The following is a 20,767-nucleotide window of genomic DNA, read 5'->3' as shown; positions in this document are numbered from 1 at the left end:
CTCGCCGTGGCGTCCTTCGCCTCGACGGTGTCCGTGCTCGCCATGGCGGCCACCGCGCTGCCCGTGCGCACCCTGTTCCCGTCAGCCAGGGCGCGCGCCGTCGCGGTCGCCGGCCACCTCAACCGCGCGATGCTCGCCGCGCTCGTCTCGATGGCCACGATCCTCGCCGTCGAGTTCTTGCAGTGGTGGTTCATGCTCTCCCTCCTCCCGGAGGCCATCGCCGTCGCGCTCAACGTCGCCATCATGGCGTGGACGACCGAAGGCGGCGCAAACGTCGTCGACGGCGGCGTTGAGGCGGCGGCGGCAGCGGCAGCGGCATCGGCGGGGGCGAGAGAGAGGAGGGCGAAGGGGTTCAGGGCCGTGGCGACCATGAGCTTCACGCTCATGGCGGGCACGTACGCGGTGTACCTAGGGCAGAAGAAGTACGACGTGTACCTGAGGGCGGCCATGCTGGTGATGCTGGCCGCCGTGGTGTCGAGCCTGAGGCAGATGCTGCGGCCGTTCGGGCGGTCGAGGGCGAGGGGTTGGTGGGCGGTGGCCGCCGGCGCGGTGTCGCTCGTCTTCCCCGGCCTCGCGTTGGTGATCGCCATCCCTTTGTTTGTCAAAATCTTTGTACATTTCTACTTCGGGCACGTTAATTAAGTAACGCTACTTGTAGAGTATACTAGTTATAGCGATCTCCATTTTTGCGTGGGATTTTGCTATTTTCTTTACGAGTCATTTTTGTCATCGATTCCAATACATGCATGATGAGACTCAAAATGGACCGGGTTTCAAGTAGGGTTTCAGAATGCGATCCGTTGGAACAAAATCCAACAGAGGCATGGTTTAGTTTCCAACTTTTTTTTTTCAAACTTCCTACTTTTCTATCACATCAAAACTTTCCTACACACATAAACTTTCAACTTTTCCGTCACATCATTCCAATTTCAACCAAACATCCAATTTTGACGTAAACTAAACACACCCAGAGATTGATGAGAGTCTAGAGTGAAAACGAGATTGCTCTATTTCTGTTTCTTTTGCCTCCTTCGGGAAGCGGAATACACTTATATAGCCCCATGAATCGTATGGAATGTTACAAGGGCACCCCGACTGGCAGGTGGCCCTAGCCCTTGGGGCAGAATGGTAAAAACCTAGGAGATCAAGCCCAATTAATTCAGGCATTCGGAAACCCGTGGATCCTGTGTGTGACCGGTAAGGCTAATGCATGCCCCTAAAGTTGCCTCATCATCCGCCCCACCTGCGCCCTGTGGCGGAGTGTGTCAGCTGGTTGGTGGGGTATTGAATGCGTTGTGGTAGGTCGGGTCTTCTCACATTAATTCTCTTCAGAGGTTGTCTCCGGCCTTTTCTTCTCAGCCCTTCGCCTGCCCACTAGAATCCGTTGGCCACGATCTTGTCTGGCCTCCGGAGGTCCAGTTAGTCCACGCTACAGACATCTTCGGAGCCCCCTCAAAGGGGCCGCGCTCCTCCCCATCGGTCCTCCGAGAGACCCTGTGGAGCCACCTCCCGAGCTTTGTACGGAGGGGGCTTCTCTTTCCTTCTAAGCGTCTATGTAAAATTTGATGATTTGACAATCTATTTGTTACCATTTTCATTGTATTGGCACTCGACGATATGTGGAGCCATACGAGCCAATAACAATGGACCAGGATGCCAAATAATCGAAGCCTATTTTGTGCAGCGTCAAAATGATGACCCACATATCATTGTCGCAAGTGCTATTACAATAAATAAAAAAAGAATAGTTTAAAATCATCAAATTTTACCTGTGATAACCGAGAGTTTATGGCTGCATTTTGGAACCCTGACTTGAACCAGAACCAGAAGGCACGTTAAAATTCGTAGCAGTACAATTCATACGGGACGGGCAGTAGCATGTATAGATCCGAAGACGTACAGAGCCCGATCGAGAGCGGCGAGCGAACTAACCGACCGACGGCCGTGCGTATGATCGGCCGGCGAGCGGCGAGGCCACTAGCACGACGACTGCGAGCCTGAACTCTAGCTAGCAAGCAAAAAAAAGGGAGTAGGTGATAATGCTAGAGAAGGCGGAGTTGGGCGTACACGGACTCACCCGGGAAGCTGCAGAGACCGCGGATTTGCCGGGAGATTCCTCATCAGATGCCAGCGGCAGCGGCTCGATCCCTGGCCATCGCCAAGACGCCAACTAGTAGTAGTACTTCTTCACCTTTGCAAGTCCACGGAGCAAGTCGTCTCCCAAATTCCCAATCGAACAAGCCAAGCTATATAAATATGAACTCGTTGTATGAAGTTGATGTGAAACTGTGCAAATGTCTGCTTGCACCTCGGTCCACACGGTAACACGGATACTTTACACTGAAGCTGATTGATCGGTACCGTACTAAGTACATACTATCATTAAATCGGTAATAGCCTAGAACTTGCCTTGGTGTTTCTCAGAGAAACCATCGTCTGGCTGCAGTCTGGCAAATGTGAAAAAAGAGCATTTTTTTCATCAAAAGAAAAAAAGAAAGAAAGGCGAAAACGAGCTTTATAACCGTTAAGGAAATAAAGCTGATTGGAGTAGTATATGCAATTTTACGACCGGTGCTTTCTTCTGAAACGAGTTTATAGTTTGTAACCTCAGGTGGTCTGAAGAAACAGTTGCATCTAATTGGAAGCCATTCCAAGACAGTAACCAGACTATCTATCAGCACACAATGGTGACCATATAAAATCAGGGACTACATATCACTAGATCAGGAGAATTGTTACGCTACGGTACATGAATTTAAAGTACAAAGACACAGATGATCATCATAAATCTCGCTGTTAAAAATTAAGATACACGGGTACATCAACCTCCGGTGCAGATGCAGACATTCTGCAATGCCAAACTGGCTAAGTATCAGATGAAAAAGACAAGGATGATGCACAGTAATCAGCTTGTCCACAATGCAAGACATGATTTTTGAAGTTAGATTATCCGAACGATGCCATCTCGTATCATTATCCTGTTTGCATCTTGCATCCTCTGAAAAAACAAGGAAATGAAACTAAATACAACTGAACCAAAAATAAGTGGCATATCATAGTTAATTTTGGGACAATACTGAAAGCATAGCCGGTTCTTGTTTGTACCTCCAAAATGAATTCTACTTGACGTCTATTGTAAGGTGCAGCTGCCTCTCTATTAACAGTTTGCTCAATTTCGTCAATTGATATTTGATCGAGATGATTTGCCAACACATGCTGACCAAGAATCACCTCAAATGCTTCAATTCTGCAGAAATATGACATAACAGGAAGAATACAATTAGCTGAGAAAAAGAAACCTAAGCTAAAGATTCAGATTTTGCAATTTGAGGTCATGTCATGTAGTAACCTCTCCGCAGGAACATCCTGATCATTCGATGCATTTCCTACATCCACATCCATTGGGTCGTTTCCAGAACTGGCAGGAGTTGAAAGGGGATAAAAATATGTGAGACTATTTAAAGCAACTAGCTAAACACGATGTATTGTAATCTGGAGAATAAAACTGCATTCATTTTAATTTGCAGAAAATAAGATTATTGCAGTTAAGAAAATACTGCAGTTTTGAGTGCTGAGTTGTTATTCTATGTTTTTACATGTTTGCATGGTGACAAACAATTTTCCATAGCACGCCATTCATTTCTAAAAGAAATTGACCTTTCATTTTCATGCTACAAACAGTTCTTTTATGTCAATGGAGAAGGATGCATTTTAGTGCAAAATAAACATTATGTCAGTTAAATGTGGCTCTTTTTTTTTGCAAAGTCAAAGCGAGCAAGATTTATTGAGGAAAAAAAGGAACGAGAATGCATTATGAGAACATTGCTTTACATTAAAAATAGGACTGCAGAAATCAGTGTCAAATGCTTTTCCATTTTAAAGGATCATTTTTAAGAAGACAGGCACTATGCTCACCTTCTATGCTCATCTGCATTACCACCACTTGCACCTGCATCATGATCAGCTTGTTGTTTCATTTCCATTTCTCTCTGTTCACGCTCTTCCATCTCAGTTAACTCTTTGTGGTATATTGCAAAATTCAGAACTTGCAGTGCAGCTTCAACGTCAGTTTTTAGAACCTGCAATGCAAGATAAATGCAACTTCATTAGATTGCCCTGCATTTTCTATCCTTCAAAACAATGAGATAAAACTATTCCCAGAATTATAATACTACAGTAGAAAGGACAAGTTTCTGTCATGTTTCAGGGAACTATATGTCAGTTCATCTAGATAATTCTTACAGGTTACTTGATTAAACAAGCCCATGGTGTATGTAGCAAATTACCTCATGTCTCAATTTCATCTTGGCATGAGCAGTAGATAGACGAATTATGGTTTCCAGTGTCCTCGCTGTGATCGGAAGTGTACCTCCACCAGACTATAGAACAAATGGAAAAGAAAACAATTACAAACATATAACATCATTACATCAAAACAAAACAAGGAGCCATGCTTAGAGCAAACCTTTGCATTTGCACCACCATCCCTGAGCTCAGCATATGAAGTTGCAATATGATCAGATGCCTGTAGGAGCACAAAAGCTTAAATGATATATCTGAAGAAGCTATCAACAGAAATTTTCTTTTACTATGAAGAAAGTTATCAACATAACACTTCATACATAGCGATGATAAACAAGAATAATATCTCATTTAAGAAAATCACCTCATCAGTGAGTCTTGGCTGAATAAGGTTCTTTGCATAATGAATATATTTCTTCAGGAATTTGACAGTCAGTCTGTCCTGTTTGGATTTCTTGCCTCTCCTTCTGTCCTGCCCATGGAGCATTCTATCATATTTAACAAATATGGCTGCATTAACATCACCGTCATCTTCTTCAGCATATCCTGTTTTATCAAGAGATCTTGCTCCTGCAGTTTACATGTTTGTTTTCAGTTAAGCAAATAGAATAACTGAAAAGGCTGAAATATCTCACTTTGTTGTAATAAAACACAAAAATACCTCCATCATCAGTGCAATATCTATGCATCCGTGCAACATGTTCAGAAATTTGACGATCAATCTCAGGATCCATTTGATCAAGAACAATAAAAAGCAAATCAAAACGTGAGAGTAATGAATCTGGAAGCCCAATGTTCTTGGTTGGTGTCAATGAACGGTCATACTGTAACACAGCCAAAAATTATTATCAGAAAATGCAAGAACATTATCACGCCATAAAAGCAGCGGACGAGAAATAATAAGAACTTACAGTTCCATATATTGGATTTGCTGCAGCAATCACACTACATCTCGCATTTAGTGACGCATGAATTCCTGCCTTTGCAATCGTCACAGTTTGCTGTTCCATAACTTCATGAATAGCCACTCGGTCCTGATCATTCATCTTATCAAACTCATCAATGCAGACAACACCACGATCAGCAAGAACCATGGCACCAGCCTCCAGCCTTCTCTCACCTAACCACAAGAATCGCTCAGACCTTCTATAAGAATCAAACAAATATGTATGAAACAAGTTTCAATAATTACCAGTCTCTTGATCAGAAGTGACAGCAGCAGTCAAACCAACACCAGATGAACCCCTTCCAGTAGTTGAAATAGCCAAAGGGGCAATGTTCATAACCGCTCTTAGAAGCTGGGACTTGGCAACTGAAGGATCTCCTACCATCATCATGTTTATATCTCTGCATACCACATAAGTAAGATATATTTACACTACAATCATTGAAAGCAAGTTACAACAGAAGCAATGATACGAAGAAACAGCACTGACCCTCTCAAGTGAGTTCCATTCTTCAGATTCTTCTCGACACCACCAAGCATTAATAGAACTACTGCTTTCTTTATCCACAGATGGCCATATATAGATGGAGCAAGTGAATTTCCTAGTAAGTCAAATGTGTCATTTCTCCTTGATATTTCTTTCATCCTCTTCAAATCCTCCCGAGTATAGACAGGTGCATTTGCTTCTTTGTTCATAAGTGAAACATTGTTTGCAATAAGGACAGTCCTATAGGCATTGTATAATATAAAGGATTTCAGAAAACAATGAAGTTTAGTTCAGGAAAGTTTAAGGTCATAGAACTCACCTGAACACACCACTAACACTGCCCTTGCTTTTCCCTGGAAGAGCCTTGTAAACACCAACAATTGATACTCGGTCACCTGGCTTGCAAGAATCTACTAGGTCATCTTCTACAATAATGTCCACTGTTCTTGGGAGCTGTCCAGGGGCAGAATTTTCAGGCACTTCTTGCATGGAGAGTGTTTGGTGATCCTTGTATTCACACATCCCATACTCAGTGACCAACAAGTTACCATTTTCATCCTAAGTATTCCAAATTAGCAGCGTTACAAACAAAACAACAAATAGGTTTCATTGAATAAAATAGCAAAAGGATGATCAAAAGAATGTACCCTTGTTGGATAAACCGAACCAGTAGGTAGGCCTACGAAAGATGTGATGTCCCTGTATTCACGTGAGAGAGTACCTCCAGTAGCAGGGCAATAGTGAACACTCTTAACAACTTTCGGCCTTACTAGTGAACCTGAATTTTTTAAGTAAAATAGCATTAGCAATATATCTTTAAATGATTCTGAACTGTGAAGTAGCAGGCAGCCAGGCACAGAGTAATGATGTAATAGGCCTAATGAGCTATCAACTTAATATATGGAATATGCACAACTTAATTGAATGATCAGTTGAACACTAAACTAAACATAGATACACATAGTATTACTTAATCAAGCATAAGCAACAGGTGAACATTCTTATCCCTAAATTTTTCGCTGTCTCAGCCAGAGCTAATATTCGCAATTTCTAGTCACATTCTTAGCTATGCTTTACCATTACTACTAACCGACTGGACTGTGATATATACTTTTTCCACCAGCAGGATCAACTGTAGAACATTATAACTTAACTTGAACTTCTTAAATCATAAAGACCACAAGTTAAACCCAGATCAGCCAACTGCAACCCGAAAATCTATGAACAAACTAGATTATGTCCAAAATTAGGGAGATTCAATTACATTTCGTGACGATGCCCTCGACGCAGACCATAGTCCCGATGAAGGACGACATGAGGTCCCTGGGCGTGACCCTGTGGAAGCCGAAGGGCCCCGAGAATCCCACCAGCACGCGCTGCCCTTCCTTCAAGAACTTGGGGTCCAGGTTCCTCGCCACCTCCGTCACCGCGTCCGACGCCGGCTGCATGTACTCCGCAGGGCTCCGTATCACCCTACAAACGCAAGAACAGATCCAATCACAGACCAATCGACCAGGCAAGAACGGGCAGCACACAGGCGGGGGAGAAGACCCACCTGCGGGCGAGATCGAGGCTGTGGTTCCGGAGGTCGTCCATGCCGATGATGAGCCGGTGGCGCTTGTTCTGCACCATGTCGCGCACGGCCTGCATGTACACCCCCTTCCCGACCTGCAGATGCAACGGGCGTCAGCCACGGATCCGGAGAACACGGCGGCGGCGGCGGCGGGAGGCAAAGCGACGGCGAGAGGGACTCACATCCTGGTCGAGGAAGTCGAGGAACGCGCGCTTGTGCGCCACCATTGCCTCCTCGTTGACGTCCATGGCTGCTGCTCCGGAGACGGGACGCGCGACCGGAGGGGAGGGAGAGAGAGAGAGGAGCGGGAAGCCGGGAATGGGCGGGGGATTGTGGCGGCGGGTTCGGATTTGGGGGTAGAATTTGGGGAGGAACAGGGCACGTCTTGGCGGGAAGAGGCGCGCGGTGTGGCGGGAAGAGGTGCCCTTTCCCGCGCTCGGGACTCTGGACTCTGGACCACGTGACGTGACCGCGATCCGTGTGGGCCCCTGGGTTAAAAATGGGCCGGAAGTAAAGGAGTATTGAATTGTACTGGGCCTCCAATTGAATTCCTAATTTAAGGCCCAATTCAGGAATTCAAACAGGGCCTAAAAGGACTCCACATTTTCATGCATGGGCTTTCTGGGTCTCACGGCCCACATTAAAGCTACGGCCCAAATCCAGTAAATTTAACAGAGCAATCATCGCCGCGGTTGAAATTTCTCTCGAAACCGCAAGAACAGTAGATGTTTGTACATACTTACAACCGGGAGTAGCTGCTGAATTTCAACTTTGTGCATAGCACTAACTAATTACACATGCTGATTATTCATAAGTCTGTACTATTACACTGCATAGCTACTACTCATTGATCCAGAAGAAAAAAAAAATGTTGCTAATTAATACACAGCCTTGGTGCTAAAGCTGCCATGGGTGCAAGAGGAGTCGGCGGCGGCGGCGGCGGCGGCGGGCTGCCTCTTCTTCCTGTGCCTGTGCTTGGCGAGGAGCAGCGCGTACACGACGAACCCCAGCTTCCTCCTCCTGGGGTGGAACTGCCTGCGCGACGCGCCGCCGTGATCGATCCTCAGCGGCGACAGGGCGTCGTACTTCTGGCTCAGGATCTGCCCCAGCGACACCTTCTTCTTGGCGCCGCCGCCCTTGCCGGCGACCTCGAGCTCCCGGTGGTCCAGCTTCATGCTCAGGATCTGCCCGATGGACATCGCCTTCGTGCTCTTGGGCGTCGCCGTCACCAGGCTCAGCCCGTTCACGTCGTAGATCCCGGAGCCGGCTCTCCGGTGAGCCACCACCGCCGCCGTCGTCGTCGCTGAGGTCTTGAATTTGACGGAGCTGTTGCCGGTGGGCCGCCAATTCTGGATGATTTGCTCGGACCTCAGCTTTCTGAGTGATTCTTCGGCTACGAGCTTCGCTTTGTTCGTGGATTCCTCCCTCTTTAGGGCTTCCTCCAAAGCCTTCCTGCTGGTCTCAACCGCAGCCATTGCCTCCTCTACTCTTTCCAAGAGTTCCAGTTTGCCCCGGTTTGCTTGATCCAGCTCTTGCATTGCCGCGTCGATTTTCTTCCTACACGCGGCGTCTGCTTCTTCTGCTTTTTGCACCAGCACTGAGTGTTCTTCGACAGAAAGTGTGACATCGGATGCGGTACTGGCCTCGTGCTCCCCATTGCTCAGGTTATTTCTCTCTGCAAGAGCAAGAGCTTCTCCGCGCCTTGAGGCTTCCTTCAATTTTTCAGCCATGACAATCCTGAATTGTAGGGTCTTCGTCCTGGACTTTGTGTGCTCAATCGTGGCGGTTAATTCGCCAATCTCATTCTTCGAGTCATCAGCAATCTTCCTGTGTTTCTCTTTCTCTGAATTTAACTGTTTCATCTGCAACCAGATATCAGAAGGTTCAAGAGTAGGTTTGGGGCCTCTTGCTGCTTGTAACTGTGAAACAATTTTGTTTAAGTCTGCTTCAAGTGATGAAGCCTTCGCTCTGTTCAACTGTAACCTCTCACGAGTTTTTTCAAGTGATCCTTTCTCCTCCTCTATCTGCCTCTTAATCGTCATGACAGTATCCATGTTTAGGAATGCCTTTGCCTGATTCAGCTTGATCAATGTGGTTAGCGCGGACTGATTTCCTTTTGCGCTCTCGACCAGCTGCTCAGTATGGTAACTGCATTTCCGTTCGGTGTCAGGGAGTGGATACACCTTCCCTGCATCACTGTGACCTCTTGCAGAAGCTGCACTCTCAGATGCCGCCTTCTCTAACTGTAACTTCAGGTTGTCAGCAACCTGCTTTGTTGCCTGTAATTCTTTCAAAACCTTAAACGTTTCTTTTTCCTTGACAAAAAGCTCCATCTCTAACTTCACAGTTTGTTCCTCAACTTTCATAAGTTCTACCTCCTGAAAAAGGGCATCCCAGATTGCACAATGAATGTCTATATTCAGGCAATGTGAACCGAGAAACCGAGATATTTCGTAGACAGTAACAAATGTATAGGACAAGAGCAACAATTTCATAGGCCAAACATGTTAAAAGAAGCTTGCTAGCAATGAGAATCATGGCGGTGCCACTAACAACCAACAATGCCACTACAAACATAAAATTCAGAAACTAATTTGCTCCCACTATGCAGAGATTTCTGTTCTGTAATGTCGAACTGATACCCATAATTCGATCTGGAAATGCAATGCAATGCCAGGGGCCTGTTTCACCTACTGGCAGTAATTAAACCGTCAACATCAAGATCCAATCGCTGTGGCCCTTTATGCCCTCGCAATGTCGGGCCGAGCAGGTCGTGTGTATCTACCGATACTAAATGTGATGATGTATCCGGCTACTTTCCGCTCGGAATCGATCGACAATGCCCCTCATAGTGTGATGTCACAGCCGCCCACAACAACCAGTGCTCGAACCACTCCACCGAAAAGGAAGCATTTTTAGCGCTGCAAACAACCAATCCTCCTCACCCCCAAATTTAATGCGAACCTGACAGTCGCTGAAGCTTTGAACAACGTGGGAAAGTGCAAACATGGTGGGATTACAGAACCACCCGTACTACCACGATCAATTCGTTTGTACTAAGATTTCTCGGAGCAGATGGGTCAAGAAATGGAGCGATTTGGGAACGGAGTGGAGATAAAAGGCGAAGGTGGCGAGCGTCGCGGCGTGAGCAGAAGCAAAAGCAGTCAGTTGGATGGGCTAGGCGAGATGCCGACAGGGTAGAGTAGCTGCGAGGGATGGACATGGACTGACCTCCGGGCGGAGTTGCAGGGGTGGGGGCGGCGGAGGCGGAGGCGGGTGGTGGTGGCGCCAGGGGGAGAGGGCGCCGCCGCCGAACAGGTCGACGGCCTGGCGCACGGACTCGAACGGGGACGACGTGTCCACCTCGCCGCGGCCCGGCATTGCGCGCGCGGCGACGGCGTGGCCGTGCTGCGTCGCCGCTACTTCCGCCATGGCACACGGCGGGCGGCGCGAGGGCGAGGAGGCGCCGTGATGGGGGTGGGAGAGGGTGCAGTGGGGGCGGCGGCCCGTGACCCCCCTGCGGTTTTCGGCTCCCGTTGTCGTGTCCATAGCGTGCGGGGGAGAGCGCTTTAAAGCTTTGAGAAAGAAAGCGCGGCCTGTGGGATGTGGGTGTGTGGGCTGTGGTTAGGCGGCTGCCTGGGGAGCCGTAAAATAGTCGCGTGGTGCGGCGAGCCATTGCGGTGGTGATCCGGAGGTGAAAAGGTGGTCGGGCGGGCCGCGGCTGGACGCGCGGAGCGGAGCGGAGAGGTAAAACCGTAACTCCAGCCTCCAGGACATTTTGGCCGTTGCAGGCTTGAAGCTGCACCCGGTAATTGGCGTGATCGATCAAGGGGTGAAAGTGGTGGCGCGGCGGCGGTGTATATGGGTTTTGGTCTCGCTCTCGCCGGCTCGGTACACATGCCATAATACTTCCTCCGTCCCAAAATATTTCCCAGTACTATGAATATGAATCCAGTACGTCTAAGTTCTTACTCCCTCCGTCACATAATATAATATAAGAGATTTTAAGTTTTTACTTGCACTGTTTGACCACTCGTCTTATTCAAAAAATTTTAAAATTATTTTTTTTGACTTACTTTATTATCAAAAGTACTTTAAGCATAAATTTTCGTTTTTTATATTTGCATAATTTTTTTTAATTAGACGAGTGGTAAAACGGTGCAAGCAAAAACTCAAAATCTCTTATATTATGGAACGGAGGGAGTATATTTTAGACATGTCTCTCCAAATTCTAGATTTTTATATTTTGAGACGGATTGAGTAGGGTGACAGACTAGTCAAACATATGTTAGTGAGTGGGTTGGGGGGATCAAATCCAATATTTGAAGGGATTTTACCGGTAACCATCCAAATACTTCTAAATCAAAATTGAATTTACATCTTATTTTATATCCATATCCCATGATAACCATTCTCAGCTACGTAAAATGCTACATGTTGAGCTTGAGTTTTTGGGTAGACATTCCAACTTTTAATCGATCCAGATGAAGTATAATTTTCTTAGAAGTCTATCGCGTGTTTCTCATGTGTTGCTGGTGAATGGTAATTTTTATATTATTTTCTACATACGTATATTTTATACCGTAGTAGAGAGGGGAAACTCCTTATGAGCTCTTAACTTTTCCCGTGCATCCTTTATATGTAGCTCCAATTAGTTGGCATATCCTTGGCGCCCCCTTATCGTTCAACTCACCATCGTGACACCGCCATCATAGAATTCTACGTGGAGCAGTGCTTCCAATTTTTGACATTTGTGTCCTTATATAAAACTTATTTCATAAATAATCCCTAAAAAACTAATCACAATAATGGACACTCGGCTCAGCATCGATCATCCCCAGAGGTGCTACGTTATAACGCCTTAATGCGTTCAACACTGGCTCTAAGATCTTGCGTAAGGTGGCATAAATTTATGATGTCACTCTCTTAATCTTCTAGTAGCCTTGTACTTTATAGGTACTCTTACAATCTTTTATTTAAGATCACTTATACTCTAAATTCTAAATTATATTCAGAGATAATTTTTAAAACATACTCCCTCCGTCCCATAATATAAAGGATTTTGAGTTTTTACTTGCAACGTTTGACCACTCGTCTTATTCAAAAATTTTTGAAATTATTATTTATTTTATTTGTGACTTACTTTATTATCTATAGTATTTTAAGCATAACTTTTCGTTTTTTATATTTGTAAAAAAAATTGAATAAGACGAGTGGTCAAACGTTGTAAGAAAAATTTAAAATCCCTTATATTGTGGGACGGAGGAGGGAGTATATATTGTTCTAAGAAAGAGAAGATTAGAAGAGTAATTCTCAAGTGAAACTTATTTTTAAAAAAGAAAAGCATGGACGGGGTTTAAACATTGGTCCCTTGGACGAGAGTCAAAAGACCTAGGAGTACTAAGTACTATCTACTCCTTGCTAGCTATGGGGTGTTTAGATGGGGCTAAAACTTTTTAGTCCATGTCACATGGGATGTTTGGACGCTAATTTGGAGTATTATACATAGACTAATAAAAAAACTAATTTCATAAATAAGAGCTAATCTGCGAGACGAATTTTTTAAGCCTAATTAATCCATAATATATGAAAGTTTACTGTAGCATCACATTGTCAAATCATGGCGTAATTAGACTCAAAAGATTCGTCTCGCGAATTAGTCCAAGGTTATGGAATGGGTTTTATAATTAGTGTATGTTTAATATTCCAAATTAGTATCCAAACATCTTATATGACAAGGACTTGGAATAAGTCCCTCTTTCCTAAACAGACCCCGCCCGTACACATTTTTAACTACTCGTACAATAGAGTGCTATTGTGACATCGAAAATTCATGTCATCTCAGACAATACCTCAACTTTCTTCGAGGATGGTCTATTTATGTGTTAATTTTTTTTTGCAAGGGTTTATGTTTCAAAACAAGTTTTATATGAGGACTAAAATGTTAATAATTTGGTATTTCTCTCGTTCATAATTAAGTTGGCACTGCTGAAATGCCAATCTTAAATCGAGCACTCAAAATTTGTGTGATTATCATACCGAGACACGTTACGCAACATGAAATGTCGGCGAGATAAAAACGAAATCGGTAAACAGTGCAGGGTACTCCATAAATAGTACTCCACATTAATACTACGAAGTACAGCACGTACTGCTGTCAAAATTGCATTATAAAGTCTCCATCATCGGTTACCTATGACAGATTATAAATCATGCGATTTATTAATAATAAAAAATAATATATGCATAAAACTTTTACATACGTGTTTTTAGCAATTTAAAAGTCAATATTAAAAAGAACTACGTTAATGTCAAAAATCTATTATATTATTAAAGGAATAGAAAAAAGAGTCTCCACGTTCGCTCTCATAGCCTAGAAATTCTCACATCAATCGGAGAAAAAGAAAAAGCAGAGTCCATATAGAAATACAATTTAGAAATAGCTAAAATTCGGAATTAAAAAATAAGGAATATTAGAAGAGGAGGCTAGAGTCCATATAGAAATCCAGTTTAGAAATAGTTAAAATTCGGAATTAAAAAAATAAGGAATATTAGAAGAGGAGACTAGAATCCATATAGAAATATAATTAGGAAGTAACTGAAATTCGAAATTAAAAATAAGGAATATTAGAAGTGGAGTATAGAGTCCATATAGAAATACAATTAGGAAATAACTAAAATTCGGAATTAAAAATAAAGAATATTAGAAGTAGAGTATAGAGTCTATATAGAAATATAATTAGGAAATAACTGAAATTTGGAATTAAAAATAAGAAATATTAGAAGTAGAATATAGAGTCCATATAGAAATACAATTAGGAAATAGTAGAGTATAGAGTTCATATAGAAATACAATTAAGAAAAAAAATAGAAATTCGGAATTAAAAAAAAGGAATATTAGAAGTAGAGTATAGAGTCCATATAGGAATTTAAAACTAACTAAAATTTGGAATAAACATAATAAAATTAAAAGTAGAGTTTAGAGTCCGTATAAAAATACAATTTACAAAAAAACTAAAATTCAAAATTGAGAAAAACATGGGAAGAAGAGTTTAAGGTCAATAAAGGAATACAACTATAGGAATACAATTTAGAAGTAACTGAAATTCGAAATTAAAAATTAAAAAATATTGAAAGTTGAGTTTAGAGTCCACATAGAAATACAATTAGAAATAATAAAAATTTAGAAATAAAAATAAATAATATTGGAAGAAGAACATAGAGTCTATATAGAAATACAATTTACAGAAAATTCATAATTTTAAAAAAGAAATATTAAAAGACGAGTCTAGAGTCCATATAGGAATATATATAATTTACAAATAACTAAAATTTGATATTAAAAATAGTTAATAACTAACACATATATAAAATATAATATGAATATTACACATTAGTAGTTTTGTAAAGTTATTGCAAAATTTAAAATTATGTTGTCATTTTAATATATTTGAATAATATAATGAGAAAACATATATGCTATTATATGAGAGAAAATATAATGATGCTAGCCACGTAATCTGTTCGGGCCACCATGTTAGTTAATTTTAAAATTAAGCTTTTAGAATTTAAATCCCAGCAAAGTCATAGGACAATCCCTGAATGTTTAATCTTGAGTTGGCGAAATCCACCAATTTCACACTCGTCCTCGTTTTTTTTTTTTTTTTGAATCTTAGACTCGTCCTCTTCGGTCCTTCCCTGCGCTGCACGCGCGCACTCGTGAGAACGACGTGTCCTGTACGCCTTTGTCCTACTCAGATTCGGTGCGCGCTTACACTAATCCAAACCAAAAGCTGCACTGCTAAAGAGACCAGACCCTGACAGTGGGCCCCGGTGCCCAAAGAGAGCCGGGCCCACCTGCCAGACCGCATCACATGAGAGGAGGGGTCAAATGTGGGCCCTTGTTTGGAATCTGGCTTACCTCCATGGATGCAGTCGGTGGCACCAGGGCTTTGTCAGTTTCTAATACGAGTCCTGAATCATCATGCAAGGGTTAATTGGAGTATCCCGCTTTTTATGGTTGTTTTTTTTAACCAATCCTCCCGGGCACTTAGTGCAGGTACAATAGGAGGCTATAAGCCACCTATAAACATATTTTAAAGAGATAAAAGAAAAGAGAGAAGGACAGCGGGCTACATATCTGTAGCCAGCTACAATACGAACTCCAAGATATAATGTGTGTATGACAAGTGGGACCAGGTATAAATAGTATAGTAAGCAACTATTGTATGAATTAGCTATTACATTGGCTATAGAGATTTGGAGCTATTAGTGGGCTGCACTATTGACCTTGCTCTTAGATCTGATCCCTTTTTTTTGGAAAATTAGAACCATGCCATTATAATTTTTTAAAATTTGAGATATGTCATCCTAACCCACATGTTATTGACTCATATGGGTCCTACATGTCATTGAGATACCGATGACATATCTCAAACTTTGAAAAATTATAATGGCATGGTTCCAAATTACTTTTTTTTTTATCCTGTAGACACGTACTACGGTACTAAGCAACAAGGTAAAAACAGAAGTAATGAGTGTGTTCTAGCCTCAATGCTGCACTGCAAGTGCAAGACTGTCTCTGCACTCTGTTCGCGAGAATTACAGTAGAAGGCTGTGTGGTAAAAAGCTGGGAACTTTCACTGCGGCGCATCGGAAACCCCTCGAGGTTCCATATTGTCGTACGTACGTCTCGCTGCGCCTGCAGGAGACAGGACGGGGCATATGGCCAGTATGAGGCTGATCATGGTAGTGCATCGGTCCCACCTGCCCATGAAGCCGTCACCGTGATGATGGATGTCTCACTACTGTCTTTGTACAGTTGTAGAGTACCCTCTTCTTGCCATCGCCCCTTTGTACGGAGTACTGGAGCATACATTGACCGCTGTAAAAAGAAAAAACCTCATCACTGAACTGGAAAAGGGTGATTGATTTGATTTAGTAAGCATGCTTAATTACAGGATCTCATTTCATTTTTTTCGCTTATGCTTATCACCCAAATTTTAAATTTTCAATCTTAAATTGGGTATTATATAGAGTGTCGTGTGGGGTATTCGGGCACTAATAAAAAAACTAATTGTAGAATCCATCAGTAAACAGTGAGATGAATTTATTAAGCCTAATTAATCCGCCATCAGCAAATGATTACTGTAGCAACACATTTTGAAATCATAGAGCAATTAGGTTTAAAAAATTCGTCTCGTAAATTAGTTGCAATATGTGTAGTTAGTTATTTTTAACCTATATTTAATACTTCATACAGGTGTTCAAACGTTCGATGAGACATGGTGGAATTTTTTTTGTGTGGGAAGTAAATGGAGCCTAAATAAATACACATACACGCACGCTTCTCTCTGTGTAGGGACTATGGGGTGCGTACGGACGTGTAAGAGTAATAACTAGTGCAGTGTTCGAATGCATGATGCATGTTTGTGTCTTTGTTGGTCATGCTGTTTTAGTGAGAGCAGCTGCGCTTCATTCGTTCCTGTAAATCTGTAATTTTGTCACAAGGAACGGTGCCATGAATAAGGGAGTCGTCATCTCACGTTCGCCGTGAACTGAACGCATTACAGATGGCCCTAAGAGGCCCATTACAGTGGGTTGGGCCTACATAGGAAATTAGCCCGTGACCTGGATATTGGTTGGGCTTTACAAATTAATTAGCCCAGTAGGGTACTAACGGTCCATTTCAGAGGATTCCTACGAGGACTGGGCCTTGCTATGGGCTGTACATGGGCCAGGTCGGACCATGCTTGGTCAGTGGTCACCTCACTTTCTATTTTACATGTACTATATGTTGCCTGTATAAGTATTCCTCTTAAAAAAACTTGTACTCTGCTGTATATCACGAAAACTGTTTTTTACTTGTTTTTTTCCATCTATTTTTCTTGGCCCAAGTTTGACAGTCAGAATGCCAGATTTCGACAAACCTGTCTCAGATTCCAACTGGCATTAATTTCGCGTGTCAAAAATTCCTTTTTCCTAATCAGACACTTGAACCTGAATTGAGTCCCACCAACACATTTTTGTGGTGACGCCGAATGGTTTTGTAAGCAAGTGTGTGGAGCATGCATATGCATGTTTCTGCACGCCAGTATGTCACTGAATCGGCAGGCAGCCTTCATGCATGTTTCACTGCACCTATGACACTCAAACAGACAGCAGGCATGTTCGATCAAGCATGTTAGGCTCAGGCAGAGAACTCACGACCTTGTCCGCTCTATCCCTCTCAACATTTCATATATATCAATGTTTTCTATATGCTTAAAATGTTGTTGGTGGTGATGTTCATACTCACACCACCTCTACCACTAACATCTAGATTTACAATCTGTACTATTACACCACTTTTCAATAAGTCGCCCCATTTCACTATTGGCTCACCAAATTTCAAAATTATTTAGTTGTTCAATAAAAAAAATCATAGTACTACTTAGACTGAATAAGTGTTTATTAATTGATTTAATAAGCTAGTAACTTAATTTGTTTTCCGTTGTAATGCACGGGCTCCTATCCTATTGAAATATAAGAATTAGTATGATTCAAATTTTGTATCAAAATACACTAATTCTGATGATTCCATCATGTCAATAATTCCAAAATAAACCACATATACTCTAAATCTTAGTAATCCAAAATTAACAACTGAAGTGACTAAAATTTTTTTTATAGTTACTAAATAACCTAGAAATATTTATGTTTTGGAACATATGGTTTGCTAAGCTACAAGAACTAGTAGAAGAACTTAGTAAAAAAGAGCAAAGATTATCCCGCTGACTTGTCCACTCCTCTGAAATTAAGACGCCAGCATGTCATCAAGTGGGTGAAAAAAGTGCCTCTAAGTACCTTGAGTCGCAAGTGACCGCGCCGATCGATCTGGAGGCCAAGTATAAAAAAGCGCCATTGGATCTCTCGTCTTCTCGGATCGTTCGTTCGCGCCACACCGCACTCTCTCTCTCTCACCCCCTACACTGACCGATCCACTCCTCCACTTCACACAATAGTGGCAGTTCGTGTGTGAGACTGAGACAGTGAGAGTGAGAGAGAGAGAGAGAGATGGCGAGCAAGCCGCAGAGCCCGCTGCGCATCACGCACGACGGCGAGTTCTACGCGCGGCTGCTCACCAAGGAGAGCTCCCAGGGCAACCCGTCGTTCCGCTACTACGGCGCCGGCACCGGCGCCGTCCCCTTCGTCTGGGAGTCCCACCCGGGCACGCCCAAGGTCGACGCCTCCTCCCCCTTCGCCGAGGCCGGCGGCGTCCCGGCCATCACCCCGCCGCCGTCCTACCACCTCCGCGCCGCCGCCGCCATGTCGTCGTCGCCGCAGCCGCACGGCCGTAGCGGCCGCAGGAATGTTGTTAATGGTCGCGGCAAGTACTGCGGCTACTGCAGGCTCAAGTGGATCAAGATCGGCTTCATCGCCGCCGTCTTCCGCCGCCTCGCGCTCGGCAAGCCATCCCGCGCGTCGGCTTCCTCGTCGGCCGTGCAGCCCTCGCCGTCCACCCGCTGGCTCTTCTCCGGCTCCGGCAGCGTCGAGACCAGCGACGAGCCGCAGCCGCCGGCGATTTCGCCGGCGTCGACGAAGCAGGGAGGCCTCCTCTGCCTCGGGGTCCGGCCGAGCCCGTGGATGGTGCAGCTCTGCGGCGTCCGGAGCATCAGGAGGGTCGACACCGGCAGCAGCTGGGCTACGCACGGCTGGGCGTAGGCCGGTCGCCGCCGGCGAGCCGGCGACAAGTCGGCGTCGGTAGTAAGTGTAACAGTAACAGAAATGCACGTACACCGTCGTCCACGTACACGGACGTACTCCATCATGCGTCACATGCAGTGGTTGGGCCTTCTTAAATTAACCTACTATAGAAAGATTGGTGTACACGACATCGATCGTTCCTGTCACGTATTTGTGTGCATTGGTAATTAGCTAGCTGTTCGATCCAGTGTCTGCTGCTGTGTCCTGATAATGTACAACATATAAGAAATTCTCAATATTAAGTGTATGGATTTGCATGATTCGTTTTTTTGGTTGTGCCGTATTGTGTGGCTGCTGCTAGGTGCCTGGATGGCTGGATATATATATATATATATATATATATATATATATATATATATATATATATATATATATATATATATATATATATATATATATATATATATATATATATATATATAGGCAACATATCCTATGCACACAGGCCCTCACGTGTACACACGTGCACACCAACTAAAAAATGTCACCAAAAAATCTAGAAAAAATCATACACATACTTTCAATTGTATTACACCTAGGGTTAAAATCTTAACGTCAAATTCATTATATTTTAGCCGTAACAAAAAAAACAAAAAATCTGACAGTTTTAAGGTTGCAATTTTGTCAGAATTTTATCTTTTTTGTTATTCTCTATGTAGAATGAATTTGAAGATGCGACTTTGCACGTAGATGTAATACTATTGAAAGTATATGTATGAATTTTCCTAGAATTTTTTGTGATAATTTTTAGTTGGTGTACACGGTGTGTACATGTAAGGGCCTGTGTGCATAGGATACGCTCCCATATATATATATATATATATATATATATATATATATATATATATAAAAACACACACACACACACACAAGCATATCATCGATGGGTTGGCGTTCTATCTCTGGCTGGAACGTTTGTTCTTCTGCCTTGCCTTTAAAATGCCGGTGATTGGATTGTGGAAAATGAGTTTTGTCGATGGCGAATGGAACTGACAGTTCACGTGTTTATGTGTCCGGTGGTCTCAATTCTGAAGTTCTGGTGTAGTGATCAGGTCACTGGAGTGAAAAAGAAAGCTATGAACGGTGGTCATCTCTCTACCTGACTAAGCATTCCTTGCTAGTTAAGCATGGCGAATTAGTTAAGATATCAGCACATCAAGATGCATGAACATGGCAACATGCTCAATTTTCTCATCTCCTCTGCAATTTCTTTTTGTTTTCTTTGTTAAAACAATAAAAATTGATCTCGTCTTTGATGTCTTATCCAGATAAGATAATTGGTTTTAGATGATGAAATAAATTCAGAGATTTTGTCTGTCCGGTACCAATCTAGCGCTGTAAATAATTCTAGTTTTAATGGTTGGTCATGGCGAAATGATTCCTTTTTTTGCCTACAAAATGGAATGACCGAATCCTTTTCTTGTTTTCTCATGCGGAATCAATCAACTGGTACACATCAACCATCATGTGGATGTCAACGTCCGCAGTTATGATTGAACTTGAATGCAAAGATGGACATTTTTAGGCTATCAGCAGTAGTCCATAAAGATGAGGTCCTTGGTAGCGGGGATCAGGGATGGCAGCGGATCGAGTCGGGCACGGATAGAGCAAAACCATGTCCGAACCCATGCCCGTCGTCGCCCGCCCAAACCCTACCCACTAGGGTTAGCGGGTAAAACTCTGTGTCTGTAACCATGCCCGACGGGCACGGATA

General features: G+C 43.2%; 3 protein-coding genes across 7 annotated transcripts; 1 reads left to right on the top strand and 2 right to left on the bottom strand.

The window, feature by feature from the left end:
• Positions 1 to 986: 986 nt before the first annotated feature.
• Positions 987 to 7,687, bottom strand: LOC127772762 (DNA replication licensing factor MCM3). 5 transcript variants are annotated; one of them, XR_008017464.1, is made up of 17 exons: positions 7,491 to 7,687; positions 7,291 to 7,403; positions 7,000 to 7,208; positions 6,383 to 6,513; positions 6,055 to 6,293; positions 5,739 to 5,975; positions 5,495 to 5,649; positions 5,214 to 5,422; positions 4,964 to 5,126; positions 4,667 to 4,872; positions 4,466 to 4,525; positions 4,287 to 4,379; positions 3,916 to 4,079; positions 3,350 to 3,418; positions 3,106 to 3,247; positions 1,770 to 2,998; positions 987 to 1,671 (listed from the first exon to the last, which is right to left on the bottom strand). XR_008017464.1 is itself a non-coding variant. In XM_052298724.1 (16 exons), the coding sequence occupies exons 1-16, from the start codon at positions 7,554 to 7,556 to the stop codon at positions 2,942 to 2,944; spliced, it is 2,313 nt and encodes a 770-aa protein (XP_052154684.1). In that variant the 5' UTR covers positions 7,557 to 7,687; the 3' UTR covers positions 987 to 2,941. The 5 variants fall into 5 exon arrangements, 1 of the variants encoding a protein (XP_052154684.1); XR_008017465.1 differs by having other exon boundaries at positions 987 to 1,551; XR_008017466.1 differs by having other exon boundaries at positions 987 to 2,008; positions 2,078 to 2,998.
• Positions 7,688 to 7,976: 289 nt separating this feature from the next.
• LOC127772593 (WEB family protein At2g38370-like) lies at positions 7,977 to 10,929 on the bottom strand. Its single transcript, XM_052298534.1, has 2 exons — positions 10,540 to 10,929; positions 7,977 to 9,686 (listed from the first exon to the last, which is right to left on the bottom strand). Exons 1-2 carry the CDS (start codon positions 10,855 to 10,857, stop codon positions 8,187 to 8,189), a joined length of 1,818 nt encoding a protein of 605 aa, XP_052154494.1. The 5' UTR covers positions 10,858 to 10,929; the 3' UTR covers positions 7,977 to 8,186.
• A 7,282-nt stretch (positions 10,930 to 18,211) lies between these two features.
• LOC127774590 (uncharacterized) lies at positions 18,212 to 19,305 on the top strand. Its single transcript, XM_052300859.1, has one exon. It carries the CDS (start codon positions 18,364 to 18,366, stop codon positions 19,009 to 19,011), a length of 648 nt encoding a protein of 215 aa, XP_052156819.1. The 5' UTR covers positions 18,212 to 18,363; the 3' UTR covers positions 19,012 to 19,305.
• The last annotated feature ends 1,462 nt before the right edge of the window (positions 19,306 to 20,767 follow it).

The sequence above is a fragment of the Oryza glaberrima genome, chromosome 5, assembly GCF_000147395.1.
Source record: "Oryza glaberrima chromosome 5, OglaRS2, whole genome shotgun sequence".
NCBI lineage: Eukaryota > Viridiplantae > Streptophyta > Magnoliopsida > Poales > Poaceae > Oryza > Oryza glaberrima.
This window is presented reverse-complemented; position numbering and strand designations above follow the sequence as displayed.

Bases quoted from the DNA above. Each gene is read 5' to 3' on its own strand.
- LOC127772762 (XM_052298724.1), bottom strand. From the start codon at position 7,556: ATGGACGTCAACGAGGAGGCAATGGTGGCGCACAAGCGCGCGTTCCTC. The intron at 4,526-4,666 runs GTGATTTTCTTA...GTGCTCCTACAG, and splicing joins AGCCAAGACTCACTGATGAG to GCATCTGATCATATTGCAAC. The intron at 4,080-4,286 runs GTAATTTGCTAC...CTTGCATTGCAG, and splicing joins AGATGAAATTGAGACATGAG to GTTCTAAAAACTGACGTTGA.
- LOC127772593 (XM_052298534.1), bottom strand. From the start codon at position 10,857: ATGGACACGACAACGGGAGCCGAAAACCGCAGGGGGGTCACGGGCCGC. The intron at 9,687-10,539 runs GTCAGTCCATGT...GCCCTTTTTCAG, and splicing joins CCCTGCAACTCCGCCCGGAG to GAGGTAGAACTTATGAAAGT.
- LOC127774590 (XM_052300859.1), top strand. From the start codon at position 18,364: ATGGCGAGCAAGCCGCAGAGCCCGCTGCGCATCACGCACGACGGCGAG.